The sequence below is a fragment of the Phocoena phocoena genome, chromosome 6 (genome assembly GCF_963924675.1).
Source record: "Phocoena phocoena chromosome 6, mPhoPho1.1, whole genome shotgun sequence".
Lineage (NCBI taxonomy): Eukaryota > Metazoa > Chordata > Mammalia > Artiodactyla > Phocoenidae > Phocoena > Phocoena phocoena.
The window spans coordinates 78879030-78903651 of NC_089224.1; the positions used below are offsets into that span (position 1 = coordinate 78879030).

The 24622-nt window shown below is 50.4% G+C and overlaps 2 protein-coding genes across 2 annotated transcripts in view; one reads left to right on the top strand and one right to left on the bottom strand.

Moving 5' to 3' along the window:
• Nucleotides 1–24622, top strand: part of TMEM8B (transmembrane protein 8B) — a 25659-nt gene continuing 1037 nt past the window's right edge. The window contains exons 1-12 of the mRNA XM_065878708.1: nt 1–526; nt 4950–5139; nt 5515–5722; nt 11601–11734; nt 12027–12295; nt 12901–13226; nt 16185–16278; nt 16436–16559; nt 16643–16785; nt 16998–17176; nt 24102–24248; nt 24382–24498. Of these exons, the coding sequence (XP_065734780.1) occupies nt 1–526; nt 4950–5139; nt 5515–5722; nt 11601–11734; nt 12027–12295; nt 12901–13226; nt 16185–16278; nt 16436–16559; nt 16643–16785; nt 16998–17176; nt 24102–24248; nt 24382–24498 (2457 nt within the window). The remainder of the gene's footprint in view (nt 527–4949; nt 5140–5514; nt 5723–11600; nt 11735–12026; nt 12296–12900; nt 13227–16184; nt 16279–16435; nt 16560–16642; nt 16786–16997; nt 17177–24101; nt 24249–24381; nt 24499–24622) is intronic.
• The window catches only part of LOC136124197 (olfactory receptor 13C7-like), a 7372-nt gene continuing 5910 nt past the window's right edge, over nt 23161–24622 (bottom strand). Inside the window, exon 2 of the mRNA XM_065878709.1 lies at nt 23161–23193. Within this exon, the coding sequence (XP_065734781.1) occupies nt 23161–23193 (33 nt within the window). The remainder of the gene's footprint in view (nt 23194–24622) is intronic.

The window sequence follows — 24622 nt, forward strand, 5'->3', positions numbered from 1 at the left end:
ATGGCACAGTCCTTGTCCCGGCCCCTTTTCCTATCCAGATTCGGGCCTTGGCCCCCGACCCCGCCCTCGCCCCGCTTTCCACATAGGTTCCAGCTACGGCCTGGGTCCCAGCGCATGCCCAGATCCGGGTCCCAGCTCAGGCCTCCACTCCAGTCCCTGGCCTGGCCCCCATCCCAGCGCCTGCCCCTGTTTCACCTCCTTTCCCAAATCCCAGCCCAGCCCTTGTCCCAGACCCATTCTCAAAATTTGCTTAAGCCCGGGGCCCAACCCCTGCCCCTCCTCCAGTCCCCATCACAGTCCCTTCTTCCATCACATCCCTTACCCTTGCATAAGTCCCAGTGCCCAGCCCAGCCCAACTCTTTATCCCAGTCTTTGCCCTCATCTCTGTGTTTACCCAGGTCTCTCCCACTACCCAGCCCTCTCTTTCATACCCTGCCCCTCTCCCAGCCTCGACTCAGGTCTGGGCTCCAGCTGCCGTCAGCCTTACTGCTGCTGTTGCTGTTGTCTGTCCTTGGCCCAGGGGCTGGTGAGTGCAGAAGCAGGAAAGACCGAGGCAGGGATGGGGTTCTGGCAGGGAGGGGTGGAGTGGAGGGATTCAGGAGAGGTGGGACCTGGGCAACTAGATCACTGGGGAAGAAGTGGAGAGAAATAAGAAGTCTTGCATAATTGAGAGGAATTGGCAGGGTTAGAAGAGTGGTAGCTGTGGGCTTGAGGCTCAGCAGGTGGCTGACAGAGACTGCAAGGTTTCCTTTCTTGGGGTCCATCCGGACTCCACTCTGACTCTTGCTTTTCCAAGAAAGTCTTGAGTGCTTTGCACCTGCTCATGAAGTTTGGTGGGGGAGACATAGTCCCCCAGCAGAGAGTCTCTAGTCCAGTGTGGGAAGATCTGGCCTAAACCTTTGAGGAACTGGGCATGCCTTAAAACAGGGTTAAGAAAGCAGTTTTGAAAATAACATGTAGCAAATAAGAAAAAAACATGGACATGGGTTAGTTGCCATTATAATGAGTTTTCTTCTTATAACGAGTTTCATTCCAAATAAGCTTGATTTGCTTAGGAATAATTCCTGACACTTTTAAAGCAGGGTTGAAACTCAGAGACTATTTTACAGTTGGGAAAACTGAGGCTCAGCAAGAGATCAATTTGCCCAAGATCATACAGCTTGTCAGTGGCAGTGTGGGGCTAGAAAAAGATTTCCTCATTCCTATCCTATACTGGTGTTTTTTGTTTTTGTTTCTGTTTTTTTTTTTTTCATTGCAATATATGCCCAATAGGAAAACAGATCCAAGTGCAGAAAGGCTCAAAGCACAACCTGTCCTCTCCCCTGTCTTCCCACAAGGGGGCTTCATCCACAAACCATCCTTACTTGTCAGTTGTCAGCCCAGGGCCACCATCCAGTGAGGAAGTGACTCGGACAGGAGAGGGAGATACCCAACTTCCTAATGGGTGGAATGTGGGAGGATGAGGGGGTCCTGGCCATAGGATATGTGCTGTAAAGATGGCCCCATAATAAAGAGTCATCATGGCCCCAACCCCCAGCCATCTCTGGCGGGTGGCACTCTAGAGGTGATGGGGATGTGCCTGAGGAAGTCTTTGGCAATAACAAGTAGCAGAGCAGCTGGGGGTGAAGGGGCTGCGTTTCAGTGAGCTCTGGGGCCCTGGTTCAGTGTACAAGCTTGAGGAAATCAATGCACACCAAAGGTCACTGCTCCTGCAGAGATGTGCAAGCTCTATGTGGATGCACACTGGTATCTGGGCACTTATGCGTCTGTGTGTGTACCTGAGGGATCTGTGGGAATGCTGGGCATGTGCAGTGTATATATGCTTGTGTGTTGGTAAGTGTAGGTGCGTGTCTGTTGTGTGCATGTAAGCCTGTGTGTCCTTAGTGCCTATGTTACTGTGTGAGGGGGAGGTACATGTGGCCCATGCATGTTCCTCTTTAACTCTTCTTGCCCCTCCTGCAGACAGATCACTGAAGTGTCACCTCCAAGTAGATAGTTCCCGGTTGGAGGCAGTGTTGGGTGCCTCCCACAACATACATGAGTAATCGATCTGCCCCCAGCCAGATTCCTTGAGGGGCTCAGTGTTGGTTACTGCTCAGTGTTGATTACTGCTGCTGGCAGATCGGGCACTCAACAGAGGCAGAAGGCAGGTCAGTTTTTCAGTTTGGGTGAGGGGGAGTCTATTCTGTCAAGCCCAATTCATAGCTTCTATCCTTGCCACCCCAGCATCTTTGTTCATGAGCCCATTGAGCAGACACTGGGATGACTAAGAGAGGAGGGTGATTGACAGCCACAGAGCTGTAGAAAGCTGAAAGATGTGGATTAAAGCATGATTGCCCAGAAGCAGTTTCAGGTGCTTTGGGAGGATTATAATGAAGGTGGAAATGAGCACTGACTAGGTCCCACAGCAGGCAGGGCTGCCCTGAGTGCTGTTACTAGTCACTGGCCTGCAGGGGTGCTCTGTGACCTGGTGGTGATGAGACGTTTCGCCTGAGGAGAGACTAGCGCTGTCACAGGACCATGATGGCACAGTCGGTCTCAACAAATCCTTGGGTCTTTTCCTTGGGCTTGTCTGACTGCAGTTGCATAACCCAGGCATGCCTTGCCGTTACAGGAAATAGCCTTTTGTTCTACTGAGTGCTGTCGCTAGAAGGGCCAGCCTCAGCCCGTGTGTATGCATGCGTGTGTGTGTGTGTGTGTGTGTGTGTGTGTTTCAGGTGGTGATAGAGAATCACTCTAGCCTCATCTGGAAGCACTGGCACATCCAAGGCAGGTTCATCTGAGCTTGGTTAGGGCCTTACTTGTGCTTCCTCTGGGACACAGATCTGTAGGTCCTGGTGAAACCCAAAACCAAAGCTTGGAGTGAATGGGGCTGTGGACGCTTTCTCAAACATCTGCCCTCTAGGCTCCTCCCAGCATCCCCAGCTTCTTTTTACTCCCTTTTCCCACCAGGCTATTCTGTGACCTCTGTAGCCCCTAGCCACTTCAGGGTGGCTTAACTAGTCCCCCAGTTCTCCAGGCCATGCCATGTTCCTTTAATCACAGGGCTCTTTGTGCACGTCTGTCTGTTGTTTCCTAAAGGTCATTAGCTGCTTTCATCACCAGCTCTCTGAGAATCTGCACTGGGGGCCTGGCCAGCATTTCTTCTAACAGTAGCAATGACCCATCTGATGACCCATACCTGGTACCAGCTTTGAGGAGGAGGAGCCCTTCCCTAATTCCAGCAGGGGGTGCTCCAGTGCTCTGCTTCCCTGTAACAATAGTATCCAGGCCATTCAGCTCTTAGCTTTCTGCCTCCCAGTTGTCACAGCCAGGGCTCCTAGGAAACCTTTCTTGCCCATCTCTTGGTTCATTTCCCTTCATCCCTCTCTGATACATCACCACTGCCCTGTGAGTGCTGCTCTGTGAGCCTCTCTGGTTCCTGAGCAGTGCTCAGCTTGCAAGGTGGCAGGCCCTCCTTGTTGAGAGTGACCATGTGGCCTGAACTGCACAGACTAGTCCTTGAGTATAACCGTGGCTTTTGAAGAGCACAGGCCAGTCTAGGGCTAGTGACCTCCACCTATATAGGACGCCTCTCTGCGGGGTGACTCAAGGTTGCTGAAGTTCAGTAGGGCCAACCTTGATCTGTGTTCCCTCCTTCAGCAGCCTCCTTTTCCAGATGCTTCTTTCTCTGTTATTTCAAATGCCTCATTTTTGGAGTTACATCTCCCATCTCCAGAGGGGGAAACTGTCAGAATAGGCAAGGCCTGTGGGTATTTCCTACTGGGCTGAAAACTCTACTTCAAGGTCTCCCCTACCCACTGCCCCAACTCTTGTCCTGAAGCTGCTTGAGTTCCCAACCTTCTCATCTGTCCTGGGGGCATCCTTCTGGGCTTCGCTGGGGCTGGTCTTAAGTCTCCAAAACAGTCAGATTCCCCAGAGCTTTGCCTGTCATTTGGGGCCCTCTTCTATCCAGCTGAGCCGCTGGGTTCTTTGCATTGTTACAGCAGTCCTGGTCCCTATGTGTTTGCTTGGTAGCTGCTTACACCAGACTTTCCTGCTCACTGGGCTCTGCTCCTAACAGCCATGATCAGGTATCTTGGCATTTCGGCTACAGAGGGCCACTTTCTCCCCACCTCCCACCCCAGCCTCGTCTGGATATGAATATTCCCAGGTAGTTTGAGATTCCACTGGCTTACCAGTTGACTGCCTCACTGGGCCTCCCTCCAGGAAGCGCCCCCAGCCCCTCCTTCTGAATCCCAGAGGCCCTGCTGGCTCTCCTTTCCTCCTCTCCCTGGGGCTCTTGTGGTGGCCTGCCAGCTCCTGTCCTTGCCTCTGCCACCCAAGCAGGCCCCTTGCAGCCTCACCACATTTTCCCCTCCCCTCTGCCGCCCTGAGCCAGTATACAGACAGCTCTTGTGAAGCTTCTGAGAGTTTTTATTGCTCCTGACCACAAGGGAACAGAAAGGGGAAGAAAATAAACAAGGCAGTTTCACAGTTCCATGCTGACTCCCAAGCCCACAGGTGGAGTTCCAGGCTGCTCAGCCTAAGAGTCCATGCCAGCACACACACACACACGCACACAAACGCGCGTACACGCACGCACACGTGTGCACCATCCACAGCTGTTTTGTTAGGCTTGGTAAGAGGAGAACAATGGCTCCTAAGTGAGGGGCAGCTGTGGGGTCCTCAAGAGGGTCCTGGTTTTGCATTTAGACAGATCAAGGTTTGAATCGTCAGTTTGGTCTAGCGTTAAGCCTCAGTTTCCTTATCTGTAAAGAGAGGTCATTTTTCCCAAGGTCACTGTAAGGTTGAAAGCAAATGATGGCGAGGGCAGCATGAGACCCAGTTCCCGGGCAGAGGAGAACCTTTGCTGAGTCGGTGCTGTGGGTGAGGCAGCTTGGTGTGCCTGGGGCTTGCTGGGAATGGCCTGTCCTACTTTGCTCCTTTCTCTTCCGCCTGCTCCCCAGGAGGCCTCTTCCTGACTGACTACTCCACCTGCTCACCCCGCAAGCTGAGTCCCTTCCGCTCCTTCGCCAGCACCGAGCTCTTCCACTTCCATGTTCCCGAAGACACATTCCTGGCCGTGTGGAACCTCATCATCTTCAAAGAGCAGGGGGGAACCTTTGGGGACCACTGCCCAGACCAAAGTGTGACTGTGTGAGCGTCTGAGTTAACCTCCTGACCCCCGCTTCCAACCCCAGGCCACTTTCCAAATGAAAATGCGAGTTCAGGAGGTCAGCTGACCTCCTGACCCTGACCCCTGACCCTTGTCCGGATTGAAGTGTGACTGGCTGAGGGCCAAGACCTCTGTCTCCTGACCATTCCTGGCTACTGTATGACTGTTTGAGCGCCCGAGCTGATCTTTTGCCCCTTATGTTCTGACACCTGACCTGGAACCACTTTGTTGTGTGGGTCGGTATAGGGAATCCACTTGTTTTACTGGCAATAAATGACAGTTCTCCTTTCTTTCCCCCATTTTCCATGTCCCGCCCCATTGCCTGATTTCCTCTTCTCTTCATTCTGGTCCCCCAGGTATTTCCGTTCTGGGGCACCCCCTGTCATCAATCCCCTGCACACACACTTCCCAGGGGATACGGCTGTGCCTGGGGTTTTCTCACTGACTCTCAGCTGGACACTGCCCAACCGCACCTCTGGCATCTTTAACGTCAGCAGCCCCTTACCTGGGGACTGGTTCTTGGCTGCCCACCTGCCCCGGACCCACGGCCACATCTCTGTCAAGGTGGGTTGATACTGTCCAGGGTAGGAGGGGCCAGAGCTGCTTCTCCATCTCTGGGCTACCTGGCACACCAGCCTTGTGCCAGGGTGGGCAACAGCATAAGGGTGGCTGGCGTGGGGCATAGCTAGAGGTCAGCAGGTCACCTGGTGGGTCAAGACTAGTCTTGTTCTACGTCTTGGTTGGTGATAGCCCCGCAGACTCTTGTAGGCTTTAGCCCAGTCGTTAGTCCATTTGGGAGTATACGTTCCTCTTCTATCATAATTTTAGCTCCTGACACCTTATGGAAGATGTTAAGAGAATACTCGGGGGCAGGGAGGCCCCTTCCTGTTAAGAAGCGGCTTTGGGCGCCTGGCATCCAACCTGATTGTTGACGCTCTTTCCCCCAAACATCGGCAGTGATTTCATAGAGCAGAGTTTGTTAAAGTCTCCAGTGTTGTAGGGTTGAGGTCAGGCTGCTTCTCCATTCTGGTTTGGAGGGGAAGGAAATGCTGCAGAGTTTTCCTGCCACTCCCAGGCACTGGGCAGGCTAGACCTCTTCATTACTGTGAGAGGACCTGAAGGTTTCTTGCTCCTGTCCACTGGTGGGAAGGGGGGTGGGATGTGGTGGCCATGTCAGAGTGGGATGGCCACGGATGTGGGGTCAGTGGTAATGGCAAAGGGCCAAGCGTGAGCTGAGCAGGATTTAAAGAACAGGACATGAAGAACAAGAAAGTGAGTAGGGTTTGGCCACTGAGAATTGGGAGAGGCAGAAATTCCCAGTCAGGTGAGGATTTGACCTGGCCATCTCTCTCCAGGGTGAGTTCCTTGAGGGCAGGGGCCCCGGACTGTGTCAGACTCCCCTCTCCTCCTCCTGCTGAGGCCCAGCGTTCAGAGGTGTTATAATGCTTTTGAATGAGCTGAATTACACAGGGACAAGTGTATGGGCACTGCTGTTGTCAGAGATGGGAACTCAGGCTGAGGGAGCATCTCGAGGCCTCAGTGATAGGCCAGTTTTTCCTGAGAGTGATGTACGGGAGAACCTCCTCTGCAGGCCTGGGAGCCCTCTGGGTGAGAGCATGTTGCGAACTTGCCCGGAAGTGGCTCTGGGTTCTAGGTTCTTGACTCCCATCCAAACCAAGTGTTCTTCTATTAGGAGGAATGTCTTCTTAGGTCTTTGGCCAAATCCCAAAGAGCCTGTTCCTGGTCCCAGCTCTGATTCTTGACTCTCTTTGTGAGAAGAGAAAATCTTTCTGAAGCCCTGCTGTAGTTATCCAACAACCTTTCTGACTGAGCAGGAGGAATCTGGCGCCTAGGCCTGGGCTGGGATTATGGGAGCTGAAGCCTGGTTAGGAGAGGTCAGAACCAGGCTTGACGTGCCCGTTTGCATCTAGATATAGCGAGTGGGGCCTGGGGAACTTGGCACTGCAAGCTGGAGCCCTACCCCATAGAGATCCCCGGGGTGTGGTGAGATTAGAGAGAAGAGGGTGCAGTTACCCTGTGACTGGCAGCCGTGTGTGGACCTCACGAGAGACGGAGCTCTCCAGTCAGGCCTGTTCTAGAGGTTGGGGGGTAAGATCTTCTTTGTGTTTCCTCTAAGAATTTGATTATCTTCTGGAATCTTACATGGGCCTGTAGGGCTTCTTAAGTTCTCTGGTTAATTCCCTAGAATCAAGCCTATGGCTGGGTTGTCCAGAGCATTCCTCCAGGGCTCCGTCTTCTCTGCTTGCCTCGTCCTCGTCCCATCGTCCTGACTTCCCATAAGGCTTGGCCAACACAGGAAGTTATTGTGGGTTCAGGGATATCCTTGGGTGGGGACTGAACGGCCCCAGCGTAAGAAGGCAGCACTGTTCCTCAGCTTTGGGGACGAGTTCAGGCCTCCCTTTAGACCTTAATCTTTGAGCACCTGCTTTGTCCCAGGCCTTGGGTTGGGTGCTAGGGACACAGATAGATAAGATGTATACTAGTGAGATACAGGAGGTATTTTAAGAGGACAAAGGAGAGGTGGATAACTCAGCTTGGTAGCATGGTGGGGAGTTGGTTTTCGGAAACTGTTAGGAAGTGAGACCTGCTGTTGAGAAAACAGGGAAGGGCATTCCAGGTGGCGGGAGTAGGATGGGCTAAAGCTTAGAAGGGAGAACTGAAGTGGTTCAGTGTGGGGCAGGCGTTGGGGTGAGTGAGGGAGCTGGAGGGGTGAACAGAGGCCAGATCAGGAAGGGCCTAGAAGTTTGAACTTTATCCCGAGAGTGATAGGGAGCCTTAAGAGGTTGTAAAAGGGAAGTGACTAATCTGGTCCAGGCCACTCTCCTGGGCTGTGGTCCCACACTTCTGCTAGCCTCTGTATTATTCACTACTGTATTCCTAGCGCCCAGCACAGAGCCTGGCACATGGTGGGGGCTGGGCAAATTTTTGTTGCCCTTCTGCCATCTTCTCAAACTCATGTTTCCAAAGCTGATCTCATTTCTCCTCCTTTCCTTTTCTCCTTCTTTCTGTCAGCCACTTCTGTCTTGACCTGTGCCCTCTATCTCCTTACCTTTCCTGTGTGGCGCATGTGTTCCTCCTGTGGTGTCCAGCTGCCAGTCTGCCCTGAAGGGCTGCCCTTTGGCTTGTGGGTAACATCTGGCACCCAAATGGCTTATTAGGGGAAGTTCTCCAAATATCTGGGGCACAGTTCTCCTTGAATGCTTCCTCTCCCCAGCTCCAAGATGTGAAAGTAAGTGAAAGCAGATAAAAGAATGAAAACAGCAATAAGGAAAGAAAAGGAGCAGATTGTACAGAAGAAAGGATTCAGTTGAATCCACCCGCTAGGACCAAGTGTGGCTCAGTATCTCAACTGAAGTGGTTCAGATCTGCTAACAGTCTTCCTTCTGTTCTTCTTCCTCCTTCTAAATTATTTTATTTGTATTTCAAATAGGTAATATATGCACCCGGTACAACATTTGAAAGGTACAAAAGGCATACAGTGAAAAGTAAGTCTTCCTCTTCCCTTTGTCCCCTTTCAGTCCCCACGTTTCCTCTCCAGAGCTGACTAGTAACTAGCTGTTACCTAGTTCCTTATATTACTCTTTCCTTCTTGAAACATTTTCTCCGCTTGTCCTTTGTGACTTTACAGAACTGTCCAGTTTTCCTCCTGCCCACCGCCCACTCCTCTGTCTCCTTTCCTGGCTTCTCCTCTGCTTGATCTCTTCACGTGTGGTACCCCAAAGCTTGGTCCTGGGACAACTCCTTTTTATTTCTTCATTCCCTTGCTAGGTGTCTCCAGCACAACAGTTTTAAATACCACCTATAAGTTCATGTCTTCCAGGTGTATTAAGTGAGTTCAAATTTCTTTGAATCTCAGACTTTATATCCAGTGGCTTCCTTGACATCTCTGATTGGATGTCTAAGACCAGTCTCAAACTTAGCAAGTACATATCCAAACAAAGCCTCAAATCAAAATCTCTTTAATTCCTATTTCACTTCTCCGTCTAAGCCTCTTTGTTCTCTAATCTTCTTCTCAGTAAATGGCACTGCCATTCACCAGTTGCTCAAGCCCCAAATTTAGGTGTCATACTTGATTCTTCTTTTTCCCTTATTTCCCCACAGCTAATCCATAAAGAAAAAGTATTGTTGACTCTACTTCTAAAGGATGCCCTGGATGCATCTAATTCTGTTTCCACTCTTAGCACACCTTCCCTTAGCCGTCTGCTGGGCCAAAACAGTAATCTCCTAAGTGGTCTCCCTGCTTCCACTCTTGCCCCCTGCCGTCTCTCCAGTGCTCATCTACTTCCATGTTGATTGGTGCTAGCTAACTGTGGGCCGGGGCTGTGCCAAGTGCTGGAGTATTCCCACAGAGAAGGCCAAGATCTTTGGGCATCTTCAGTCTGCAGGCCTCACCCAGCAGCTCAGGCCTTACTAAAGAAACTCAGCCCACCTATACTAGGACAGTCTAGGAATCAATCTAAGGCCTTCCACTCCAGCTTCTTTCAGACTACTTCTCACTCCACTTCTCACTTTTGGCCCTCCTGGCCCCCTGGTCCCTTGCTTTGGTTCTATTGCTTCCAAGAGCACGGACGTTGACTGAGTTTGGATTTTCTCACTTGGCTTCTGCCTTGGCAGCTCTTGAGGACCTGACTTCTGCTGCCCTCTCTGTGGTTCCATTACGGGATGAAGGTCCCTGCTGGACCTTCCCTGGTCTCCACTGACTGAATGCTCCCGTGCACAATAGGGAGGTGTTAGACATGCACATTATACAGTTTAAGGAAGGAGCACATCTTAAATAGAGAGGTCATGTCCACTGATCTTTTAGTTAGGGCAACAGCAAGCAAAATGTGGAAGAAAGTGTTTCTTCCCTCTGGACTGTATAGTAAGGACGGGGGCCGGCTCCCGAGTGTGAGTCCCCACCCTTAGGGCTTATTCACCACAAGGTTATTGTGGTGGTGATTCCTACGTTAGGAAGTGGGGTTGATGAAATAACTTGTGAGAGTATTTCTGGTCCTTAGGGCTTGACACAGAAGATGAGGGACATCTGCTTTGGATATCAGAGATGGAGGTCTCTGAGCAACGAGGTGGGCTCAGGAGCTCTCTGAAGGGACCTCTTTTTGACACCTGTTCTTTAACTCAACAGATATTTTCTAGCACCTAGTATGTGCCAGGTGGTGTGCTAGGTATTGGGGGTGCAGTGATGCAAAAGGTACAGGAAAATTCCAGGCAGAGGGTAAGGAGATATTCCAGCCTGGCATCCATCAAGGCCCCCTTCCAACCTTGTGGAGCTTTGCTAGAAGTCAGCAAACAAACAAACAGACAAAACAAAACAAAAGTCAGCCACGGGCATGGAACTCAGTGGGATGTCAAAGCCTGGAATTCTTGTCCCAGGTCAAGGCTAATGGTATGTCTCGGTCAGAACAACCACATAAGTGAACAGTGGCCTCTAGTTTATTGGGCCAGCATAAGACCGTTTGTCCAGAAGATGAGAGAAGCCTAATCAGGAGCCCCCCTCCCCTGAACTGCTAGGATCGAGGGCCCAGAGAGCTGCAAATGCCACAGAAGAGGAGCCGGAATTAATGGGCCCATCCTCACTGGAGATGCTGCAGGGCCAGCGTGGTGTCCCCCCAAGTAGAGAAGTGTTAGGGATTTTATCCAGGAGAGTAGCTCGGGGAGATGTGACGGTTCTCCTCCAGTGGCAGAGGAAACCCAGACTGAGGCAGAAGGAGCAGATGTATCTGTGGGCCCCTGAGGCAGAGCGGCGGTCGGGGGACAGAAGATAGGCTTTGGCTTCATACAGGTCAGAGCTGCCCCCAGCTGGGTTGATTCACTTATTCATTCATTTATTCAGCAAACATTCATCTGTGAGGGGTGCACTTTACTTTAGGCTCTGTGTCTGGGGGAATAAAATAAGACCAGGTTCCTTTTCTCAAGTTACCTGTAGTCTGGAGGTCCCTTGGGAGGCAGGGTGGCTCTTCCCTGGGGGTATGAAAGCAGAGGCTGGACAAGCACTTGGGAGGGGCAGGTGGAGAATAAAGGAAATTAAAGATTCGGTTGGGGGAAGCGGGGAGGTTTGGACTGGAAGCCTTTAAGGGGCTTTCTAGTGCCCAGTGTTCCTGAGGGTTTGGTGGGGGAATGAGGTGGTTTGAAATTACCTTGAGGGGCTGTCTAGGAATGCTCAGGAGGAGGGGTTACTGGAGGAGGGGAAGGGAAGGCCTGACTGTCAGGAGGGGCCCAGTTTTGAGTCCCTAAACCTCAGCCCATGCTGAGGATCCCAGCAGATTCTGCAGACCTAGGAGGGACCCAGAGCTTAGAGGACTGCGGTCACAGCCCCAGAAGCAGGAGAGCCAGAGGAGGTTTGTCCTCCGCCTCAGCAGGCTGTTCGCCGCCTTTTAGTAGCACCTTGCTGTCTCCCCTCCTGCCACCCCTGCTTGTGTCTCAGGGTCTCCAGGATGAGTGTCAGTACCTCCTTCAGCCGCAGCTGATTGTCCGGCGTTTGTTGGACGTGGCTGTGCTGGTGCCTGGGCGACCCTCTGAGCAGACCCTCTCCCTCCACAATCGCTCAGCCCTATACAAGTAAGTCAAATACTGCCCCACACTGGGCCCTTCCCATGTTCCTTCCCCGGCCTTAGCCTACCTGCTGATCTTCCTCTCCCTCTGGCCAGCCTGGACTGCTGAGCTACCCAGAGCCCCAGGGCGCCTCCCACCCCCTGCCTCCCCCTCTCCCAGCACAGAGGGGAAGACCCGAAAAGGCCTCCAGTTTTTCTGTCCCCTACTCCTCCCTTCTTCCCAGTGTCTCCCTCATCCTGTGTCCCTCTCACCTCTCTGTACCCTGTCTTTTCTCACCTCCAACCTCCCCTCTGCCCAGGGTCTTTGTGCCCAGCTTCACTTACAGAGTTTCAGCGCAGCTGGTGTGCGTGGGGGGCCACGGGGCATCCGCCTGCCCCCTGACGCTGCGCCTACGTCCCAAGGCCCCACCCCTGCACAACTCAAGCTCTGTGGCCTGTGGAGGTGCCTCGGTATGCCAGCTGGAGCTGGCACTGCCCCCGTGGGGACACTGGGTCTACGTGCGTGTGGAGACACCATCCCGGGGCCCTGGCAGGACCGTCTGCTTCCAGCTGTGTGTGCGGTTGCAAGGTCAGAAGCCCCACACCTGCACCAGCCACCCAGCTTGTGCCGACTTCTGTGGCTGGGAGGAGGCAAGCACAGTGGCTGTGTTCACTGGTCCTCGGCCACGTGCCTACGACTTCCCCGGCCCAGCCCAGGCTCCTTTACTCGTCAAAGCCCTCCCACTTGGAGCTTCAAGTCATTGGAAGACCATCAGATCTTTTCTTGGTACCTGACTTGGGGCTCACTAAGGGACCTCATTACTCTCCTTGATTTAATCTCAGTGTCCTGGAGTAGGCAGGGGACAGCTAGGACTTCTGGGACATGGTCCTTGCCAAAGCCCTTGCAAGTCAGTGAGAGGGTCCATCACCTGTTTCAGCAGTGTCCTCACTGCCCGTGGGGCAGAAGAGATGACCTTGAGTCCCTCCAACATGACATTCCATTAGCTGTGACCACTAGGGAGCCCCTGGACCCGGTCCTGTGACCTTAGATGCCAGACGCCAAAGGGACGTTCGATTCCAGTTCTTAGCCTCCCCACCCTTTGTTATACCCTATGGGGCTTAGATCTGGTGTGTGGTGGGGCTGCAGGGCTGTGAGGGCGGCAGGCCCCAGCTCTGATTTCCTCTGCTCCACAGAGTGCCCACAGCCCAGCCTGTCCCGTGCCCTGGTCCCCGGAGCTGCCATGAACATGCCCCAGTCACTGGGCAACCAGCCACTGCCCCCAGAGCTGTCATCCCTCGGGGTCCCTGCCGAGGGGCCCGGGGCCACATCCCCACCTGAGCACTGCTGGCCAGTGCGCCCGACGCTGCGCAATGAGCTGGACACCTTCTCCGTCCACTTCTACGTCTTCTTTGGCCCCAGCGTGGCCCTCCCCCCTGAACGCCCAGCCGTGTTTGCCCTGAGGCTGCTGCCAGTGCTGGACAGCGGAGGCGTCCTCAGCCTGGAGCTCCAGCTCAACGTGGTACTATTTGTGGAGAGCGGGGAGGTCGCCCTTTGGGGGAACCCGAAGGGGAAGGTGTCAGGGTGAAGGGGCCCTTACCTCCTCCAGAAAGCCTCTCTAGGTTGCTTTCACCTTTCATGGTTAGAGACCATGCTTCAGCCCAATTCTGGTCAACAAACATGCCCTGAGTATTTACTACACATGGGCTGGGTCGGTCAGGGCAGCTGAGCGGTCTGGATTTTCCCAGTTTTATAGGCTTACCTGCCACTCACTAAGGGCCTCTCTCTATGGCAGGTGTTTACTTTTTCTTGCATATCTCCTGTGATGGGGAGCTCACCACCTCTTGAGGCCACTCTGATTGCTAGAGGCATTCTTGGCATTCCATCAAAGTCTGCCTCCATGGATTTTTACCCACTGACCTTTGTTTTGCCCAGAAGCTATATCCAGTAGTCTACCCCGTCCTTTTTTTTTTTTTTTAATAGACATTTTTCAGAGCAGTTTTAGGCTTACAGAAAATTGAGGAAAGTACAGAGAGTTCCCCTCTTTCCCCACACAGTGTCTTCTATTACTCACGTCTTGCATTGGTGTGGTACATTTGTTGCATCCCTATCCAATTTTAACAGCCCTTTGGATGCCTCTCAGCCTCGCCAAAGCTGAACAGCCTCAGCATCTTAGACTTCTCATCCTCTGCTGCCTCCTCTGGTCATACTTCTGGTCGTCATGCCTCTGAACTAAGTGATCCAAGGTGGTCTGACCTGGGTGGCAGACAGCATTTGTGCAGCCTGAGATCAAGTTACCTCTTTCAGCTGCTGCCTCACACTGTGGGATCATCTGAGGCTTGTGGTGGACTAAGACCTCTGGATCTTTTTCCTTTTCTTCCTTTTTTTGCTTCAAAACAATTGTATACTTTATTATAAAAATAATAGGATCACATATAAAGGCTTTGGAAAATAGAGGAAGACACCTCCATAACACAACTGCTTAGCTTTTCGGTATATGTCCTCCTAGTCCTTATCCACATTAACTGATGTGTTCATCTAGTTGTAACCAAGGACCATGCACATTTTCATGCCCTGAGCTTGGTTCACGTGAACCGCTGCCAATACCTATCTCATATTTTTGCAGCACACTTTTTAACCTGAGTGGAAGAATTTATGTCCATCTTTGAGACATTGCCTAACACTGGTTTGGACCTTGCATCTTCACTGCTTTGTGTAATTCACACACTTGAAAAGCTGGCCTTCTAAACCTCTTAGTCATTATTTTCAGCACTGAACAAGACTGGGCCAAGGGCAGAACCCTGTGTCAGCCCATTGGCAACTGTCTTGGGTTGGCGTTGATCTAATTATTTATCTACTGTTCCCTCAGCCAAAAATCCTTTTAACTTTACTATCCCTCAGCTCTGGGGCAGGGATCATTTTCCTATCACCCACCTGAGACCTGGTCTGTGTCTTGAGGTGGTATTTTATGGGACATGGCGCAGAACTTTCTAGTGATCCTCCTGGTCAGGACAGAGCTGACTCTTCAACCCCAAGATGTTCCTTATTTTCATACTCAAATTCTCTGACTGTGTTCTCGCTAAGACTGTGTATGTTTTGTGTTTGCTTATCGCCATGCCTTTGGGCAATGACAGTGAAGTCTTGATTTGACCTTGAAACTACAGAGCCTATGTCAGAGACCAGCCCCACCCATACTGACTCTTCCTTAGTATCCTGAGAGGAGAGGCCCACCTCCCCTGCTGCTTTGCCCTGTCTTTCTCTGCATTCTTGTCTGTTTTCTCTAAAAGGCATCTGCTTACATTCCAGCCATCTGCATGCTATGACACTGCTGCACACCTCAGACAGCCTGTTCTATTTATTCTGAAAGGTATATTGGCACACCTACTCTGATCTTTTCCTCAAGTATTTTGATGTTTTCCCTTGGATCAAAACTGGACACTTGGCTCAGAGAACTGCATACCTAGAGAACATTTTTTCTTTGGCTTTTGCTGAATGGCTTTTGCTGAAAAAACACTTTGGCATATAGCCCTAAGCTTGCACTGAGGGAGGTTATGAACAAGTTGTATGAAATTCACTCTTGCAGGTGGGGCAGCACACAGTGCTTCTTTGATGTGAATTTAACTGAGAACCACCCTTTTGGGTGCAGTGCTTCTCCTGAGACTCTAACTTTTATCTTGTGGACTCACAAATGTGGTAACTCACGTTTCCTTCCTTGCTTTGGTTGCTTGGAAGTCAGCAAATATATGGCCCACATCTAGGGACAGATTTGTAAATTTCCCTCATGTATTTATTTTATCCTGTTATATGTATTTAATAAGCTGCCTCAAATCCTTCTTGAATGAGGTGAGCTTATGGCATCCTGTTACCTTTATTCTTGTAGACAACCCTTTCCCTTTACTCCTGTGGATATCCAGTTTCTTTTAATCCCAGCCAGCTTGCTACATTTAATCCCGTAGGCGTTCTATTACCACTGCTCAGTACCTAGAATTATTTCACCTGAGGAAGAGTGCATTTCTTTACATGCCTCCCGCCTTCAAGGCCCAGGTGAAGATGTGAAGAGGACTGACAAACCTTACAATCACCTTTGTTTACAACTAGTGTCTACATCCAGCAACAGTGCTCTTCCCCTTCCCCCCATCAAGCTAGATAGGACTGAAAAAGTGGGTGTTGTCTCTTGCCTAGACAGAATTTAAACAATTCTTCCCAAAGAAAGGACTCAGAAGTGGCCTTGCCTTCTCATCAGTCTTTGAAAGATCTCTGCTGTGGAAGATCTGGTGTTTCCATTTTTCTGTTGTAAGAACGAGGAGGTGAGGGGTGGGGAGGGTGCTTCCGTGTGGAGAGCACCTGCAGGAATGGGGTGTCCAGTGAGAGCCTGGAGGGGTTTCTGGGGAGGGGTTAAGAGGTGGAGGAGTCTGGCGGGGGTGCTGGTGGGAGGACTTAGAGAGTGTGGCCGCCTCATCTTTATACCCGCCCTGCCCAGAGCTCCCTGCGCCAGGAAAATGTGACAGTGTTCGGATGCCTGACTCACGAGGTGCCCTTGAGCCTGGGGGATGCAGCAATGACTTGTTCCAAAGGTGGAGTGAGGAACCGGGGAAGGAGTGGGGGCTGGAAGTCGGGGGCAGGGGGGTGGGTATGGAGGAAGGATGGGCTAGGGCGTCTGGGAACTGGGGGCAGGAGGGTGAGGGTTCTTTAGGTCCTGACCCCACACTGACTCCTCCCTTCTCCCCTCAGAGTCCCTGGCCGGCTTCCTCCTCACGGTCAGTGCCACCTCCCGAGTGGCCAGGCTGCGAATCCCGTTCCCGCAGACGGGGACCTGGTTCCTGACCCTGCGCTCCCTCTGTGGGGCGGGGCCTCGGTGAGCGGGGCGGGGCCTCGGTGAGCGGGGCGGAGCGGGGCGCGGCTGCGCCCGGGCCCGGTTGATTGGCAGTTTGTACGCAGGTTCGTGAGGTGCCGGAACGCGACGGCCGAGGTGCGGTTGCGCACTTTCCTGTCCCCGTGCGTGGACGACTGCGGGCCCTACGGCCAGTGCAAGCTGCTGCGCACGCACAACTACCTGTACGCGGCCTGCGAGTGCAAGGCCGGTGAGCCGGCTGGGCTGGCGAGGGACCCCACCCAGGGCGGTCGGAAGGGAGGCGGCAGCCTCAGTAGCCGAGTTTGAGGGGGGGCGGAGTCAGGGTGGGACCAGCTTCCTCTGGCCATGGCGTCGGGCTTGAGCAGAGACCGCCGCGGAAGTGTCTGCTGAAGCCCGGGCTGCTTTCTCACCTCTTCCACCCTGTGCCCCTCCCATCCGCAGGATGGCGGGGATGGGGCTGTACCGACAGTGCGGATGCGCTCACCTACGGATTCCAGCTTCTGTCCACGTTACTGCTCTGCCTGAGCAACCTCATGTTTTTGCCCCCCGTGGTCCTGGCCATTCGGAGCCGATATGTGCTGGAAGCGGCTGTCTACACCTTCACCATGTTCTTCTCCACGGTATGCGGTGGCGTCTGTGTCTTTCACCGAGTCCTTATCCGTGGTGGTGGGTTAGAGCCTACATTTCCACCACAGGGTTTGGGGATGTCTACACCTTCATGGTATGAGAATGTCTCCTCTTCACTGTACAGCAGTGCTTCCTGACCGCTTCGTATCATGGCATGCGAACGTGATAATTTTTATAAGGCACATTAGGATGTACGAGCAAGGCTGTTTGCGACTTAAGATAACAGTCACTGGAGACAGTGTGGGGTCTCCAGCGACCCGCACCCTGCCTGTCCACTCTAAGGGCTGAGGGGACCTTTACCTCAACACACTGGCTGAGAAACTCTGACCTACAGTTTGGAATTGTGTCTACACAAATCCCCTGAGATGCTACATCTAGGGATCTTTTCATCTCATCCCTGGGCTCTTGGTATCTTGTGATGTACAGTGCCTGCCTATGAGCACTGCAAACATCTTAGATGGATTCAGACTTTTCCACATGTCTTAGCAACAAGGATATTACAAAAACCAATACATGCCTCTCTGTTGTCCAGTATTAATAGATCAGACATATATCCAAATTACAAAAATCCTACGTATCATCTAGGAGAAAGTGGGGGGCAAATGTCCTGAAACTGAGTCATGTTCTAGGGTCCTGGTTGTTTCTCCGCAGGTGAGGAACAGTGGGCTGTAACCGAGCCATGTAGCAGGACCTTGGCCACTTAAGCTGCATGAGAACAGCACACCTCAGTTTTGTTTGACTGGTCCCCTTTTTAGACCTGCTCTGACAATGCCCCACTCTGTTTTTATATTCAACATTGTTTCTCTCTCTCTCTTTTTTTTTAGTTTCAAGATCCTTTTTATATTGTTGCTCACCAAATCCTCTAGCAACAGCTCTTTCACCAGCGCACTCTTGGTTATGTGCAGATCTAATGTGGTTCACAATTAGTAAGAACACCTAAGTGTGTCAGGAGCCTGGAGCGTGTGAGGAGAGCATATCCATTCTCCTGCACTTCACAAAGCATCCTGGGCATTGGCTTCAGGGTATTCAGTATCAGATGACTTCTTATCTTCTGGATTTGATGGCATATCATCCTGAAAAGAAAAGACCTTCCCCTAGTGGGAACACTGGGGGAGTCGAAAGTGCCTGGCACCACATACAGTGCTTCCACTTTCTTAAATAAGGCAGTAAGCAAATGATCAAGGAGAAGATACTGGCTCTGAGGTGTTGCCTAAAGTCCTGCTCTAACTCCTGTTCTTTTTCCACACGTGCCAAAGTGTAGAGCTACTTGTGATTCATTTTTCACAGGCAGGTTTCCTGTTGTCACTCTTTCCTGTTCTTTATTTAGTTTAGACTTATTTCATTCCTCAGCAGTCTCCATTTAAGGACCCATCTTTCATATTGCAGGTATCAGCACCAGCATGGTAGGCGACAGTCTTCTTCCTTGTCTTCAAATCCAGGACAGTCTACACCTGGGAGTAGTGTGTCAGTTCCTACCCAGGGCCTGGGAGCAGACAGTAGCTTTGTTCTTCAGGAGTTTAAAATGCAAAATGTAAATAAGTAAAAAAAGCAAAACAAAGCAAGCCACAAACCCAGCACTTGATTTTGTATGTAGCCGACAGTTCAGATAACTATAACAGAAAAACAACATCTACTGAATACATGCTGTGTGTCAGACACTGCTCATCGAATCCTCCCCATAGCACTGTAATAATAGGTATTGCTATTGTTATTATCCCTTTTTTGCAGATGAGGAAAGTTTACATACATTGCCTAAGGCCTGAGGTGAGTGGTAGAACCAAACTTCGCACTCAGCCTGCCTCCAGATCCCTCTCATGTAATCACTGAGCTGTAGTGTTCCCCTTGCATAGGGCAGTGAGCGTGCATTGATACATTTCTAACCTGACTTCAGTTTCTCAGAAGTCCTGGAGTATGTATAAATGCTAACGACCTCACTTTAGTAGTTCTCAAATTCTTAAAAAAGATAAAAAGAGCCAATCAAAAGGTCAGGAAATATAACCAAACCAAATACAGGAGATCACAGGGAAAATATATCAGACATTGCGGTTGTGCACCTCTGACTCATACAGTTCAAGCCACATGTCCTTCACAGTGCTAGAGGAGTCCTCATAATTGGATCCCCAAAGACCCAGACAGAGCTGACATCCTGGGTCCCCTGCAGCCTTCCTTGCCGATTGCTGAGATCCTGGCTGCAAGCCCACCTCCTCATTACCTCTTCTGTTCCTCACACCAGCACAAGTAATTCTCAGTGGCCCTTGGCAAAATCCCATGACTGTTTCCAAGAGGAAACAGAAGCAGAAAATAAGAGAACAGCAGGAAGTTTCATTCTGTCCTGAGTACAAATATTCTAATCTTTGTATGGATTGAATATATTTGCATCTTCAATTTTAAATTCTCTAGTGCTAGGATACTCTGTTTTGGAGCAGTAGACAAACTGTATAGTTATGTTATAAAAGTATAAAATTCCACAGAGAAAAACAATTTAGGATAATTGTTCAAAATTACCTTGTAAGTAAAGAAATGTCCAAAGCTGAGGAAGGTGTCAGATTAGATTATACTAATAGAAACTAGTTAGTAGTCTGAATTTCTTTTCTTAAATCTCCCAATCTTTCTGTGTTATTTCTACCACTTCTTTTTATTGCTGATGACAAAAGGAATACTAATGTAAAAATTAGTCCACAATTTTCAGTGAGACAATAGTGCAATATATATATATATATATATTTTTTTTTTTTGCATAAGGGAAAGTTTATTAGTGTGGGGATATTCTCCCATGAATATACATGGCATAAAGTATAAGATGACTGTAAGGTGACTAAAATTTACTGGACACATACTGTGTGCCAAACATATAGGAGAGTATTCCAGAGTTTCAGGGTAGAGTTTCCCAGGTGCCACTATAACTCAGCCTTCAGTAGCCCACTCCAGCTTTCGGTTGAGCCAGTTGCTCCTAGGTGGTGGGTAAATGGTTACACCAGTGAAATCTATGGTGGTGAGCAATTTGCTTTACCTCATTTACTATAAAATGTGCCTCCTGGTTAAAGATGGTGCTGAATGGGTGCCATGGCAATCGATAATGGATCCTGCTCCATGAATAGTAAAGCAGGCTGAAGCACTGCAGGCAGAAGAGACAAACACATGCCTAGAATATATGATGACAAGATGCTGTCTCCTCCGGGTTGAGGAGTTTCAATGAAGCAAGCTGCCACAGGTTGTTGGCGGGTTTCCCTAGTAAAGTGTGCCCCGGGAGGGAGTCAATGATGGACTTTACTGATGGCATTTTTGGACATTCAGCAGTGACAGTAGCCAGATCAGGATTGGTGAAATGTAGATCGTGTTGGTCACCTCACACTGCAGTTTTATTTATTTTTATTTTTTTAATATTTATTGATTTATTTTGGCTGCACCGGGCCTTAGTTGCGGCACGTGGGATCTTTGTTGCGGCATGTGGACTTCTTAGTTGCGGCATGTATGTGGGATCTAATTCCCTGACCAGGGATGGAACCCAGGTCCCCTGCATTGGGAGCACGGAGTCTTACCCACTGGACCACCAGGAAAGTCCCCACACTGCAGTTTTAATTTAACTCTACCCCTAAGGGTTTTCTACAACCTTAATCTCTTTGACCTTCTAGTATACTTGTAGAATAATCAGTCATAGAAGATTAGAGAGATGATATCCTCCAAAACCTCTCCACTCCAGAGACGATCTCTCCATTATTCCCCACTGTTTTTTTCAATGTAGAAATTCCTAGAAGGAAATAAACCTTCAATTAATTATTTTCTTAGATGTGTCTTCAATGTTAGGTGATTCAGCTTTGCTTTTTTTCTGCTGGTATTTATCCTCTCTTATCTGAGATTGAAAGATTTATTACAAGTCCCTCTTCCAGAAGTGTTTGCGCATTTCCTTCTATATACCTGAAAGTCAGGCATATGAAACAAGCGCTTGGTGAAGTGTGAAAGGTAAAATTAATGCTTTAAAATAAAATCCAAATCATAAAACAGTATTGGGTAATTTAGTGAGCAGTAGTACATGTATCCGGTCTTGGAGGTAGAGAAATAGAAAAAGGCCAAAATATTGATTTGTTTAGGAACCAAATTAGTTCCCAATTAATCACATATAAGAGAAAGAATTAAAAAATAAGCCTTTGAGGCATATTCAAACATTAAATGGACCCACATGAAAAGTCTCTCCAAGTTTCCCAGTAAGAACTCATTTTCTCTATTTAATAATATAAAAGAGGGATTTATGTCCCCAAACTTATGAACCCTCTGAAAAGCCTGGGATACTCACTTAAAACATGATAGGGCTTCCCTGGTAGTGCAGTGGTTGAGAGTGCGCCTGCCGATGCAGGGGACGCGGGTTCGTGCCCCGGTCCGGGAAGATCCCACATGCCGCGGAGCGGCTGGGCCTGTGAGCCAAGGCCGCTGAGCCTGCGTGTCCGGAGCCTGTGCTCTGCAACGGGAGAGGCCACAACAGGGAGAGGTCCGCGTACCGCAAACGAAACAAAACAAAACAAAAAACCAAAAAAACATGATAATTCCAGAGCAGTCTCTTCCTGAAGGGACAACATTCTTTACCTCCAAAGTGAAGGGAAAGAAAGAGAATAGGTACACAAGTTTAAGACTTGGCAGTTTAAAATGCGAAGGAATCGAACCCAAGGTTTCCCAATGTCAATTAATATCCCTGAGTTTTCTTTTTCATTTATTTTTCTTTTTCTAAACTCCTAGCTTGTCCCTGCCCTTATGTTATTCACCCTTTTCCCTCTGTTGGTTGAAGTTACACATTTTGCAATTTGAATGACTGGGTGAAATCTTCAACAGGTTCAAAAGAAACATTAGCAATTTCTTTCTCATCCTTTGTCTCTCAAGACTAAACTTTTGAGTCTGTTTTCCCATCCTGTTGGTGGCAGCTCTGCATCTGGGCTGGCTTCTGTCAGCTTTCACAGCAGACCTGCTTCAGTTTCCCACCTGCTTTCCCTAAGGTCGCTGCTGTTTCAGTGAGGTTGGGGTGTCATGGTTTGTGCTATGAGTTCGGGATATAGTGCTCCTTTTCCCTGAACTCTTCTTCCTGACCTCGCCTCCACCTTCTCGTTCTCAGCTCTGACTCATTCAAACAGGAGACTAGGTTCTCCCATTTTCATTTTCCCCAGAAGTTGCTGAGACCCCACTGCTGCCAGTGAGTGAAACTGTGATATTGCTCCGCTATCTCTCTCCTCAGCTGTGCGCTGGATATCCCTGCCCTCTCCTTACCCACACCCAGAGCCGTGCCTCTGGAGGCCTGGATACCTGTCTCACTGAGGTCTGTAAGGCTGTCTCTCTTTTGGGCTCAGAGCCCTTGTGACTTAGGGTTGCCTTTTGATAGAATGATGAAGAAACTGATGTGGGCTTAAAGGATCCCTCCAGTCAGATCAAGCCACTTCAAAGGCTGCCTTTGGATGGTATAGCACAGTCTTCCTGCCCCAGCTTCGGTTCAGCCTGATGCATTTCAGCCCAATCCTGGCAACTACACTGAGTTGTTTCTCCTCTCAAGAGGTGCTCTCAGTAGCCATGGCTCCCTGAGGACCTGGGGTAAAGTACAGGGGACAGAGGTCAAACAGATTGATTCACAGAATCTTAAGAGACTTTTTTGATCCCCTAAAATCTGCTGGCATGTCCCAAACTCAGCTCCAATGAGTAGATTTTGGTCAAGTTTACATAGGTCAAAACCCTTTTCTTTCCCATTATAGCTTCGTAATTTTTCTTAACCCTGCTTTCATTACCATAATAACCCATTCTTCCTGACACGGAGCAGGGGCGATATTGGGAGATGGGAGAAGTGAGCATGCCACTGTGATGGTCTCGGTCAGAGCTGTTTGTCTTCAGAGACCTTGCCCAGTCTATTTTCTTTGGGTGGGCTCGTAAGGCACGTGATATAGAAGGAAGCGTGTTCCTGCATCTCTGCACCAGATATTCTTGAAACCATCCATGGCTTTAGTGTTTAGCATCGATAAGTACTCAAATTAGCTAAATTCTACACAGAAGTTCAAAGAAAGGTGACAGCAAATGTTCCAAGACAAAATAAACTTGAACTCAGGTTATCCCTGGGTCACTGTTTTCACAATAAGGGAATGCAGGCTGCCAGAGGTCCTGATAGCATTATCCAGCGGGGCACAGGGATTGTGACCACAGACCCAAGGGCTGATGGCAGAGCTTCGTTCCTTAATTGGGGTGCCCAGTATAGCTTGTTCCAGTTCCACTTGTGTCCCCTGCACCCCACCTTTAAGCTCCTCAATACCCTATTCTTTGCTGTGTTCCCCACAGTGTAGGGTAGGTGAGCACTGTCCCTTTCCTATGTTCTTCCTGTGGTGTAAAGTGCCATGCTCTTTTCCATGGCTTTAGGGACTGCCTTTTTTCTTACCGTCCCCCCCGCTTCCCCCATGGCATTGGGTGGGAGAGGATGCAGAGGACCAATTAGTGCAAGGTCTGAAGGTGAAGCATGACTCAGAGTCTGAGCTAACAGACAGGGCTTGGGATCTGGATTGGCCAAGAGGCCAGATTCCAGCCTCAGAGCTTGGGCCAGGATTACAAGTGGGACCCACACGAGCACAAGGGGATACAGGCAAGGATTGGCCTCAGCTTGAGAGACCTGGATCCCTTGGCTTGGTGCTCTCACAGCACATTCCAGAAGCAGGAAGATTAGGAAGGTGAGGACGAGGCTCAGGGCTGCCAGATACGTACAGCCTAAGACACAGACCGGGCCTCCCTACCACATTCTTCTCAGGGGTGGGGAGTTGGGCATTTCCCAGTTTTGCTCAGTCTGTGCGCTCTGACCTCCACTTTCCTGACGGCAGCACGCCACCCCTATGGCCTCTTTCTCCGGTTTTGTAGACCTGGACCTTTGCCGCAAGTTCTCTCAATGCCTGTCCTCTCTTCCTCCAGTTCTACCATGCCTGTGACCAGCCAGGCATTGTGGTTTTCTGCATCATGGACTACGACGTGCTGCAGTTCTGTGACTTCCTGGGCTCTTTAATGTCCGTGTGGGTCACTGTCATTGCCATGGCTCGCTTACAGCCTGTGTTCAAGCAGGTCAGTCCAGAGTGGGCCCTGGGGGACAACCATAGCCACAGTCTACTTGAAATCCACTTCCCGATCTCTCCTGGGGGCATTGCCAAATGCCTCTCACCATCCCGGCTCAGCCCCTGGAGACCTCTTTCTCTAGGTGCTGTACTTGCTGGGGGCTATGCTGCTGTCCATGGCTCTGCAGCTTGACCGGCATGGACTCTGGAACCTGCTTGGACCCAGTCTCTTTGCCCTGGGGATCTTGGCCACAGCCTGGGTAAGGTTGGGTGGGCTGGGGGTGGGGAGGTCCCAGCAGGACTTGGGTGCAGGGACTTGGGTATCTGGTTCCCAGTTTAAGGTGGGCTGGGACCCTGTCGTCATCACTGTGCTGCTCACAGCGC